This window comes from Vicia villosa, linkage group LG5 (assembly GCF_029867415.1).
Source record: "Vicia villosa cultivar HV-30 ecotype Madison, WI linkage group LG5, Vvil1.0, whole genome shotgun sequence".
Classification (NCBI taxonomy): Eukaryota; Viridiplantae; Streptophyta; class Magnoliopsida; order Fabales; family Fabaceae; genus Vicia; species Vicia villosa.
Genome location: NC_081184.1, coordinates 173,790,437 through 173,802,761, shown reverse-complemented (window position 1 = coordinate 173,802,761; position 12,325 = coordinate 173,790,437). Strand labels below are relative to the sequence as shown.

Genomic DNA, 12,325 nt, shown 5'->3' with positions numbered 1-12,325 from the left:
TAGTTTAAAATTATTATTTTCTTTCAAGTTCCTGCTTTTCTTTTTGTGATTTTTTCTCTATTGCTTCCATCAACTTATTATAATTGTTCTTCACCTTCAAATTATTTTTTTTATTTTTTATTTAATAAAAATTATAATTACTGTATTTTTTTTTGTTTTTTATTATAATTTTTTTTATCTATTCAAAAATTGGGTGAAGGATAAGATGGTGAACTTAACTTATTTCTTCATTATGGTGAACTACTAAAATTACCAATGATTTAATAATAAATAAATTCAATAGTTATAATTGATTATGGGTGACCTACTCTTCAAGTAATAGATAAAGAAACAAAATTTTGCATTTATACACTAACATATATTTTTAATTAGGCCCCATCGTAAATTATAAATTAAACTCAAATATTTATTACAAATTAAAAACTAGACCCCAAATCTATCACAAATTACAAATTAGATCTAATATTTATCACTAATTATATATATATATATATATATATATATATATATATATATATATATATATATATATATATATGGATTGGCCCAACATGTAGGAACGACCCAATCCACACCCACTCTAGTACCGTCTAGCGATCCAGGCCCAATCACCTACGGGCAGAAAGAGCGCTCTTTCTGTTGCCCGTCTCCGAGCTATTCGCGATCTGAACGATCAGATCAACTTCGACACAACTGGCCGAACGTCAAGCTCCCAGATCTCGTCCCTGTCGACCAGGAACGCTCCTCTGCTCGAATAACAGCTAGAATCGAGTAGTCTCCCTGGATTCCTAGGTTTACTCCTAAAATCCTGGCAGTCACGCGTTTTAGGCATAAATCCGCGATCTAGCCCAAAACACGGACCGTTGGCCACACACTGGGGTATTATATAAACTCTCTCCCTCGAGAGAGTCAGGTAACACATTTTTATAACCCTAAACACTTACTCGTATTTGTGACGGTACTGACTTAATCGTCGGAGTACCTTGGAGGTAAACCCACTCTTCTTCCTCAACACCGTGCAAGACATTCGTGGTCCTTTATGGTTCTGATCGCTAGGTCAGTACAGTGACGTCGTCTATGGGAATTCACTACTACCCCAGTCTTCTTCCTCCTTAAGAACGTAGACCAAAAGCAAATTTCATCAATTACATTATGGCCAATCTCAACGACAAGCACAGTGTCCGCTCCACCATCATTTCTCCCGAGCACCAAACCATTCCTGGTTTCATCAACCCCTTCATTGAGGACATAATCCCTCAAAGAAAGGACGGTGAAACAACACCCCCTTCTCCGAACGACATTCTTGATCTGTCCCTCCAAGATGCAACAATGGACAATTCCAAGAACACTCAAGAAAGCGCTCCGGGAACATCGCAACAACTTTCTGCGCCGAGCAACACATATCCCATCCTGGCAGCCCTCTTCGAGGCCATCAACAAGAACAACGTCCTTATCCTCCAACAGAACAAAAGTATTAGTGATCGAAATTTCTTCACTGAAATTTTTATAAATTAATTTTTTTATATAAATATTTATTTGAAACTGAATAGTCGGTCACATATAGTCGCTAATATGTGAATGATTTAGAGACCATCAATATATTATTCTCATAATATTAAATTTCAGTGGCTATAGTGACCAAAAAAATCCAATCACTAAAAACGAATTTTTTTGTATTGTGTCCCGTTAAAAATATCAACGGCGGTACAAATATATGGAGAAGAAAAGACTTCCACTTGAAAGAGAGCATTGTAGATAGGCTAACACTTGAAAGATAGTGTTAAAAAAAAAAGAATTATAAGTTTGAGTAATGGAGAATAAGTCGCAATTAATTAAAAATATGGAGACTTTAACCCCAAAGTAAAAAAAAGTACTCCACATTTGCCCTCAAATTGGACCAACATTCACTTACTCCTTATTGATAGTATCAAATTGTCACAATATAATGTCATGGTATTTTATATCGCATTATATTTTTTAAAGTATTTGTTTCATTTGTAATGTAACTACTTCAAACATCAATATATTTAGTTTTATATATATATATATATATATATATATATATATATATATATATATATATATATATATATATATATATATATATATATATATATATATATATATATATATATATATATATATATATATATATATATATCGATAAAAGTTGATGTCTTTTGATAGATCAAATATATAATTTTTTTTAGAATTTAATTAGAATGCATTGATAGTGTAAAGAAATTTTACACTGTCAATGAATTATAACCGTTAGATTGAAAATTATGTTTAATTTTTATTTTAATTATTTCTTAAATAACATTTGTAGTAGTTGTGATATACCAATTGTGTAAAAAGTTTTATAGTGAGTATGACAATGCATAGCAATTAATTCTTTTCTTAATCCATGCAACTCTTATAAAAATGATAAAGAGAGTTTTAAACGCTCTAATAGATATAATTGACTCATTTTTATAAATTATAACGTCCGTATTTTTTTTAATAAGTCGTTTTGAAATTTTTACACATATTAAAATATGCAATTAATTTTGTATAAAAATAAAAAAACTAAAAGAGATTTTACAAATATTTATCTTTTATTATTGATGATATTGATAAAATAAACTTAAAAAACTGAAAATAATAATAATAATTATTATTTAAAAACATAATAGAAAAATTTATCTAATGATGTATTATTATTTTAAAATAGCATATATTTAATATAACTTTTAAAAAAAAAATTGACTTATAGTAAAAATAAAAGAAGTTAATATATAGAATGCTTATTGAGGTGGACATCACGAAAGAGCTGAAAGAGAGCATTACAATTCGTGGGCCAACAGGAAACTGCATCACACAAAGGGTGGAGTATGAGTGGAAGCCCCCATTTTGCAAGCAATGCAATACAGTAGGACACCAATGTCTGGAGAAGCAAGCGGTGGTGAAAAAGATTTGGACTGCTAAGGTGAATCCGGTGCCACAGGTTGAAGAACCTACAAAAGAGCCAATAGTGCCGGAAGTACCATGGACTGTAGTAGGGAAAAGTCTGAAAGGCAAGGAGATACTCATTGAAGGTTCCAGCCAGCAACAGGACCTTAATTTTACCTGCCGAAATGAATTTGATGTGTTAGGGATAGAAGGGGAGGGTGGCTACCCTGTTCCATGATCTTAGCCTGGAATGTGCGGGGCTTGAATAAACGAGCGAGGCATATGGAGATTAAAGCCCATCTCCAACAGTTCCAATTGCCTTGCTATGTTCTTCTAGAAACAAGAGTGAAGGAGAATAAGGCTACTAAGATAAGAGATGTGTTTGGGAACAATTGGTCTTGGGTGGACAATTATGCTTCCCACCCGAATGGGAGGATATGGATCATGTGGATGGCTACAAAACTACACCTCTGTGTAGAATTGTGCACAGATCAATTGATTCATTGCAAGATCCAAAGACCTACTGGTGATATCATTTGGCTAACCACTGTTTATGCACAGAATCAACTCAAGCAAAGGTTGACTTTATGGAATGATTTGAGGAAGCTGACCCAAAACATCCAGGATCCGTGGCTTGTGATTGGAGATTTCAACAATGTTCTCACCAACAGTGACAGGGTTGGAGGCAATATTGTCAGAGAGTATGAATTTAAAGACATGGAAGAGATGATGATAGACAGTGGATTACATGCTCATGAGACTGGAGGCAGTCACTTCACATGGTCAAATGGATTGGTGCACTCCAGAATTGATCATGCCTTGTGTAATGTTAATTGGTTCTTGAAGTTCCCCGGAAGTGAAGTGCAGATCCTTAGAGCCCATATTTCAGACCATCATCCTCTGAAAATGGATTTGAAGGATCAGCTAATGACACGGCCTGCAACTCACTTTAAATTCCTGAACCATAGTGCAACTAACCCTTTGTTTTTGCAATGTGTAACAGATGGTTGGAAGACAAGAAGTACAGGTACTCCTATATATAACACATGGTGGAACCTCAAAAGGTTGCAGCCACACATGAGACAGCTTGCTAGACATATGTCTGAAGGAGTGAGGGACTTGCAGAATAAAAGAGAACAATTGAAGCAAGCTGAAGACCTACTAGCTACTAACCTCTCCAATACACAATATGTAGAAGAGGTAAAACGTTGTAAAGAGGAGATTCTGAAAGCTATGGAGGCTGAAGAGCAAATTCTGAGTCAGAGGGCAAAAGTGAACTGGTTGAAACTTGGTGATGGAAATAATTCTTATTTCCATGCCATCATCAAGGGGAAGAACAAAGCTACAGGGATCACTGCTTTGGAAGACCATACAGGGAAGATGCTGACTGAAACCAAAGAACTCGAGGCTGAAGTGTTGAGATTCTATACAGAACTGGTTGGCACTAATAATAATTCCCTTCTCCACATTGACATTGAGGCTATGAGGGAAGGACCACAAATGCAAAACCACCATGCTGAGATGCTGATAGCTCCTGTTGCAGACCTTGAAATACTTCAAGCCTTGAAAAGTATTGGGGAGAACAAAGCTCCAGGTATAGATGGGTACACTTCTAAGTTTTTTAAAACTGCCTGGCCTGTTATTGGTAATGATGTTAGAAGTGTAGTTCATGAATTTTTTGAATGCAATAGAATCTATAGGCCTATGAATTGTGCTTTAGTCACCCTCATCCCCAAATTCCCTGCTGCTAAACATGTGAAAGACTTTAGGCCGATTGCTTGTTGTACTACCTTGTACAAAGTGATCTCCAAGATCCTGACCAATAGGCTTAGTAAGGTGATAGACACTGTGGTAGACTACAGCCAGTCAGCTTTCATACCTGGCAAAGTTATTCAGGATAACATTATCATTGCCCAAGAGCTTATAAGAGGATATACTAGAAAGCACATCTCCCCTAGGTGTACCATTCAACTTGACATTCAGAAAGCCTATGATACATTAGAATGGCAAGCCCTTGAGGATATCATGAGAGAAATGAGTTTTCCCCAACAATTCATTAGATGGATCATGCTCTGTGTCATGACTGTTTCGTACAGATACAATATAAATGGGCACTACAGTGATTACCTCCCAGCAAAGAGGGGCCTTAGACAAGGGGACCCAATTTCTCCCCTTTTATTTGTTCTAGCAATGGAATACCTCCATAGATGCTTAAGGAAAATGCAGAAAAATCCTGCCTTCAAATTTCACCCCAAATGTGGCAAATTGGGTATTGTTAACATTTGTTTTGCAGATGACCTTATGCTATTTACTAGAGGTGATAAGATCTCTGTCACAATACTGATGGAAACAATAAGGAACTTCTCTGAAGCCACTGGTCTGAGAGCTAGTCCCACGAAATGCAAGGTGTATTTTGGAGGGGTGCCTGAGGATGTTCAGAAGCAAATTACTGATGCCACTGGTTTTGCAGTAGGGGCCTTGCCCTTCAAATATCTGGGGATACCTCTAGTGAGTAAAAAACTAACTGTTTCCATGTGCAGACCTGTTATTGATCGTATTGTTTCAAAGATTACTCACTGGACTGCTCGATTATTGAGCTATGCAGGAAAATACCAATTAGTAAGAAGTGTCATCTTTGCCATCACTAACTATTGGCTGCAGGTGTTCCCTATGCCTAAATGTATTCTTAAACACATTGAGGCAATATGCAGAAGCTTTATATGGAGTGGTGGAGCTGAGATCACTAGGAAAGCTCCTGTTGCATGGGACAAAATGTGTGAACCCAAGAACTCAGGAGGCCTGAATATTACTGCATTGAAGGAGTGGAATGTTGCTACACTGGGCAAATTAACATGGAATATTCAGGCAAAAGCAGATAAACTTTGGGTGAAATGGATTAATATTTACTATCTGAAAAACCAGAATTTTATGACTTGGCAGGCAAGAGTAGGAGATTCAAGTTTGATGAAGAGCTTATGCAAATGCAGGGACATGGTATCACATACCAAGCATTGGACTGAGGCAGTGCAGAATGGAAAATACCACACAAATAAGATGTATCAGTGCCTTAGGGGTGAGAGAGGTAGTGTCCCTTGGAGGAAAATTTTGTATAAAAACTTGGCAAGGCCTCGTGCAAAGTTTCATTTGTGGCTAGCAATGATGGGCAGAGTTAGTACCAAGTGCCGTATCCAAAAATTTGGTATTCAGACTGATTTACTTTGTGCTTTCTGTACAGCACATGAAACCATTGATCACCTGTACTTTGGATGCCATTGGACTAGCAAGATCTGGCTGGAGATTCTGTCTTGGCTAGGATATAATCGCAGGCCAGCACCATGGCATCAGGAGAAAAAGTGGCTAGTTTGTGAAGTGTCGAAGAAAGGCTGGCGCAGGAACATATTGAAGGTGGCAGCAGCTGAATGCATATATGCTATTTGGTCTCATAGGAACTCTGTTATTTTCAGCAAAGAGCCTATTGATAATCAACTTATCAGGAGTATTAAATTCATAATCTATACTAGGTGTTCTAGCAATAGAGTACTTAGGTCTCATTTTGATGATAATACTCTTTGCATAGAGTGATTTGGTTTTTTGTTTTCCTGGATCCTAGGATCGGATGTACTTCATTGCTTTTGGGATTAATAAAAGTTAATATTTGTTCCAAAAAAAAAAAAGAAGTTAATACATCATATTAAATTTAATACACATCAAAACATTTAATTTGTTGCATAAAAGTTTACAAAATTATGGTCACTAGAAACAAATACATGTAGGATCTAGTCATAGGCAATAGTATAACAACAAAACATAGCAGATTTTTTAAATTTTTTATGATACCAAATAATGCAACAAACGACACTTTATTTCATTTTCACTCACAAAGGAAAAAAAACAAGTCGAGGCATAAAAAGTTAAACATCCATTATTACAAATTAAGGAAAATCACTCTCTTACGTACATAAACATGTGGTTTTTCATATTGGTCACCACAACAAACCAAGAATACTAACGACTCATGCCACCTTGCACTGCAGGAGCCGCCGTGACACCGCGGGAACCCATTTGCACGTTACCATTCCAACCTATATGTACAAATATTTTCAAATTCACTTAAATTTTTAACAACAATAACAAAGGATGTTATTTGTTTTATTATCAAAGTACCTGCAGACATGTCGAAACCACGAGCTTCAAGCTCGCGATGCTCTTGACAAAGGGAAATTGGGAAGCAGCAACAACTAGCAAGGCAATCGGAAGTTTGACTTCCGTCAATGCCAAAAACGTTCCTTAATTTGGTACGATAAATGCACCCATAGAGTGACCCGAGACCAACACTACCAAGTAGACAGTAAAGCAATCCATGCACACAGCAAGCTGCAATATTATACCAAAACAAAACAAATTATATCGTATTCATCAATTCCTCTAAATAAAAATTAAAGCAAAACAATTGAACCTTAATCACACACTCACAAGTTGTTCCTTTGTCTACAATTTCAGCTACCCTTCCGAATGCAACACATGGACACCATAAAGTGAGGCAACCTACACATGAAAATTACAAAATTATTTCAAGATAGGAACAATTAAACAAGGAAAAAAAATTGCATCAAGGATGTGAGAATTACAAGAGCTCAAGTCAGAAAAGCAGTCACAAAAGCCAGTGGACCACGATGCCATGTAAACCGTTTTAGGAGTATTCACTAATAATATGCGTACTGGAAGTGGCCTTCATGACTCCTATATATAATACATTTAGAAAAACATTTTTTTTAACTATTCAAAGAGTTATTTAAATAATTAAAATTATAGCAGGTAAAAGGACAACATATTGCCCTACTATCCTTTTGTTGAAGGCAAATTATATTTGCATTCAATCAAGAAATAATTTTAAGATACTAATATATATATATATATATATATATATATATATATATATATATATATATATATATATATATATATATATATATATATATATATATATATATATATATATATATATATATATATATATATATATATATATGCTAGTGTTAAGACTTACAGTTCGTATCCGTCTATCCGTTTTTTTATTGCGCTAATGCGTAGATCTATTTTATGAAGTTTTTTTATGTATTTTTTTAAAATAATATTATTTAGACATAATTATTAAAAATAAAATACGATGATAATTATTTAATGAGTTAGCAAATATACCTTGAGAAGATATTTACTTTATTATTTTTAGAAATTTATTTTGTTATATATTTTGAATGTAGACTTATAAATATTTAGATTTTAAGTCAAATTCAAATAGTAAAGAAATGTATTGTTCGCCCACGGACACGTAAACATCTCCCTAATTTTATTTTATTCAACACATACATATATACAGGGTCGGCCCAAACAACGCAGAGGCTCCGTTCTAATTTTAAAAGTTGGCTCAAATATAAAATATAAACACAATTATAATAATTAAAAAACAAACATAAAAATTATTTAATCAATAATATATTCAATTATAATTATTTTGAGTTTTGATCTATATCGATTTTTGTATGTATTGAATTTTTATTATAACATTTTTTTTATTTATTCAATTTTATCATAATATTTTATTTATTTCGATTAATATTTATAAAAAAAATTGGACCTTTTAAAATTTTGGGGCCTCTCAAAATTTGAGGCCCTGTGCTGTAGCACTTCCTGCACATGCATAGGGCCGGCCCTGCATATATACAATTTCAATCTACAATTCAAATGTTTTCTTAATTTTTAAGGTGATATACTAATAAATAAAAAGTATGATAAAAAATAAAAATTTAAACAGAAATAACAAAAATAGTTAAGAACCATACTTTTTAAGTAGAACTAGTAACAAATCCGTGGGTTCGCACGGATTCTGGTACGTGACGCACAGTTATTTCAGATGTATTTTTTTTAATAGAAAAAATGTTTATAAAAAGTAATAAACATTTTAATCAGTAATTTTATGTTACTGTTAACATTCAATATTTTGATAAATATCTTCAGGTTTCCGTTAATATTCAATATTGTAATCAGTAAGTTCAGGTTCCTGTTAATATTCAATATTGTGATAAGTAACTTCATGTTCCCGTTAATATTCAATATTTGAATCACTAACTTCAGGTTCCCCTCAATATTTAATATTGTGTGATTAGTAACTTCATGTTCCTATTACTATTCAATATTTAAATAGTAACTTCAGGATCCCATTAATATTCAATATTGTGATCACTAACTTCATGTTACCGTTAATATTCACTATTTTGATCAGTAACTTCATGTTCCCTTTAATATTCATTATTTTAATCAGTAACTTCAGGTTCCCATTAATATTCAATATTGTGATCAATAACTTTATGTTCCCGTTAATATTCAATACAAATAATCAGTAACTTCATGTTCCCGTTAATATTCACTATTTGATCAATAACTTCATGTTCCCGTTAATATTCAATATTTTAATCAGTAACTTCAAGTTCCCGTTAAAATTCAATATTGTGATCAATAACTTTATGTTCCCGTTAATATTCGATACAAATAATCAGTAACTTTAGGTTCCCGTTAATATGCAATATTGTTATCAGTAATTTCAGGTTCCCGTTAATATGCAATATTGTGATCAGTAACTTCATGTTTCCGTTGATATTCACTATTTTGATCAGTAACTTCATATTTCCGTTAATATTAAATATTTTAATCAGTAATTTCAGGTTCCCTTTAATATTCAATATTGTGATAGTTAATTCATGTTTCCGTTAATATTCAATAACTCCAAATTCCCGCTAATATGCAATATTGTGATCAGTAACTTCAAGTTTCCGTTAATATGCAAAGATAAATGTTTTTAAGTGTGAAAAATTATTTAATATTTGAATCAATAGTAAAGTTGTTACCGCTTATAACAATAATATATTTTTGTATATGAAAATATTTTAATAAACAATATGTTTTTCTCCGTTTATAAATATTATTTTTGTTTTGATAATATTTATAATAATGTTTGAATCAATAATAAAGTTGTTGTCGTATATAAAAATATTTTAAATACAAATGTAATTTTGACCGTATATAAATATTATTTTGTTTTTTTACTACATTATAAATAATGTATCATACATGTTTAATCTTACATTGCCCAATACTTCCTTATCCATCCTCCATTAAAAACATGATAAAATACCTTCTTATCCTAAAATGTTGTAATTAAAAAACTTAATACAAAATATTATGAATAAAAAATAATATTTAAATATTTAATGTTGTAAGAAAAATAATATTTTATATTAATGACTAATCCAGTTCATAATATCTTTCATTATCACAAAAAAATATTATATGATTAATACATAAATTAATTAATTAATTAATATGAATATAATATAATTTTAGAGCCAATAAACAAGATAATAGAAATCTAACTTTATGTTCCAAAATAAAATAAAAGAGGAGATTTACGTAATATACACACTTACAACAAAAAGAAAGAGAAGATTTAACTTTATTTTTAGAAATTTATTTTGTTATATATTTAGAACGTAGACTTATAAATATTTAGATTTTAAGTCAAATTCAAATAGTAAAGAAATGTATCGTTCGCCCACGGACACGTAAACATCTCCCTAATTTTATTTTATTCAACACATACATATATACAATTTTAATCTACAATTCAAATGTTTTCTTAATTTTTAAGGTGATATACTAATAAATAAAAAGTATGATAAAAAAATAATTTTTTTAACAGAAATAACAAAAATAGTTAAGAACCATACTTTTTAAGTAGAATAAAATACATAGTTAAGTAACATCAATAAAATCAAAAGCAACTAATATTAAAAAACACATCATAACATTCTATTCAAGCATTGACTATTGAAATAGACTTAATACACACCACACATGTCATCATCTTCCCCCAATATCCTTCAGTTCTTTTGTTCAAATTCACACCACACATGTCATCATCATCTTCCCTCAATATCCTTCTGTTCTTTTGTTCAAAATCACACCACATATGTCATCATCTTTCCTCAATATCCTTTGATGTGAAGATATATATCTCTTTGAAAAAAAAAAGGCTTTGTTTTTGCTTCATAACGAGGTTTGTGAGTTGTTAAGTTTTGATCAATATTAACACAATTAGAAACACATAATTTATTTCCCTTTCCCATAGTTTTAATCGCGATTGATGTTGAATTATATGGATAAAATTCAGAAAGAAAGTAATTAAAATTAAATTGTCATGGAAAAAAGAGACATGAACTATTGAAAAAATATATGTGAGACAACACGTTAAGTAACGGAATGACATGGCCACTCCAATGCCCGCAAATTTGGATTATCCACCATTTCTCGATATCTACTGCTTGAATAATATTCGCATGAAAACAAATCTAAATTTATATGTTTAGGCATAACCAGTAAGAAGAGAGAAAATTTAAATTTATTTTAAATTTAATTTTATTTTTTATTGGCAACATAGGATGGTTGTGATAATGGAGGAGAGAGACAATTTTATTTTTATTATTTAATTAATAAACAAAATTGTGATTGATTGTACATAAATCCAAGTGTTATAGTTGTGTCTATATATAAGTATTTTTCCTAGTGCTTAATCAAATGAATGAGATAAAATTTAAAAAAAGAACGTTGAAATAAAGTAATATATCTTACCATCACATATACAAATGTAAAATAGAAGTACGTATTAGTTTTAGAAAAACATAAATCTACCTGCATTTTACATCAAATATACTTACTCGTACGATTGTGTTCCCATAACCCCCGGAATTCTCGTCCTCCATTTTCCTTTGTCCGATACACTCTATTAGAGCTGTTAAAATGCTACCCGACTCTAAACGGGCCGGTCTATGCAGGCCTCGGGCTTTTTAGAGTCAGGTCCAAAAAACTCATATTTTAATTGGCTCCATTCTTACTATCCAAGTCCAGTCCTGTCTGGACTGCGGGCTACCCGACCCTAAATGGGCTCCGGTCCTAATCGGACCTATTTCTATAAAAAAATATTCTCCTTATTTTTCTAATAACCATGCAATTGCATGCAATAATACTTTTATATAGCACACAAAATGTAAAACTATATATTAACTTAATTTCAACTATTCAAAATACATCAGAAATCATCTAATATAGCACACAAAATTAAATAATTTGTTCCAACAAATTTTTAGATATAAATATTCATAACAATTATAATTTTATAACAATCATAACAACAAACTGTTATAAAATTTTATAACAATTATAATTAGATTGACGAGATATTATTTTATAGCAAATTTTATATATATATATATATATATATATATATATATATATATATATATATATATATATATATATATATATATATATATATATATATATA

At 31.6% G+C, this 12,325-nt stretch overlaps 1 protein-coding gene across 1 annotated transcript; it reads right to left on the bottom strand.

Moving 5' to 3' along the window:
- Positions 1-6,791: 6,791 nt before the first annotated feature.
- Positions 6,792-7,678, bottom strand: LOC131604057 (protein PLANT CADMIUM RESISTANCE 3-like). Its single transcript, XM_058876546.1, has 4 exons — positions 7,560-7,678; positions 7,405-7,476; positions 7,096-7,305; positions 6,792-7,013 (listed from the first exon to the last, which is right to left on the bottom strand). Exons 1-4 carry the CDS (start codon positions 7,609-7,611, stop codon positions 6,937-6,939), a joined length of 411 nt encoding a protein of 136 aa, XP_058732529.1. The 5' UTR covers positions 7,612-7,678; the 3' UTR covers positions 6,792-6,936.
- Between the last annotated feature and the right edge of the window lie 4,647 nt (positions 7,679-12,325).

Coding starts and splice junctions, on each gene's coding strand:
- LOC131604057 (XM_058876546.1), bottom strand. CDS start 7,611: ATGGCATCGTGGTCCACTGGCTTTTGTGACTGCTTTTCTGACTTGAGC. Junction 7,477..7,559: donor CTTTTCTGACTTGAGCTCTT/GTAATTCTCACA, acceptor TTTCATGTGTAG/GTTGCCTCACTTTATGGTGT. Junction 7,014..7,095: donor TGGTTTCGACATGTCTGCAG/GTACTTTGATAA, acceptor TTGTACATATAG/GTTGGAATGGTAACGTGCAA.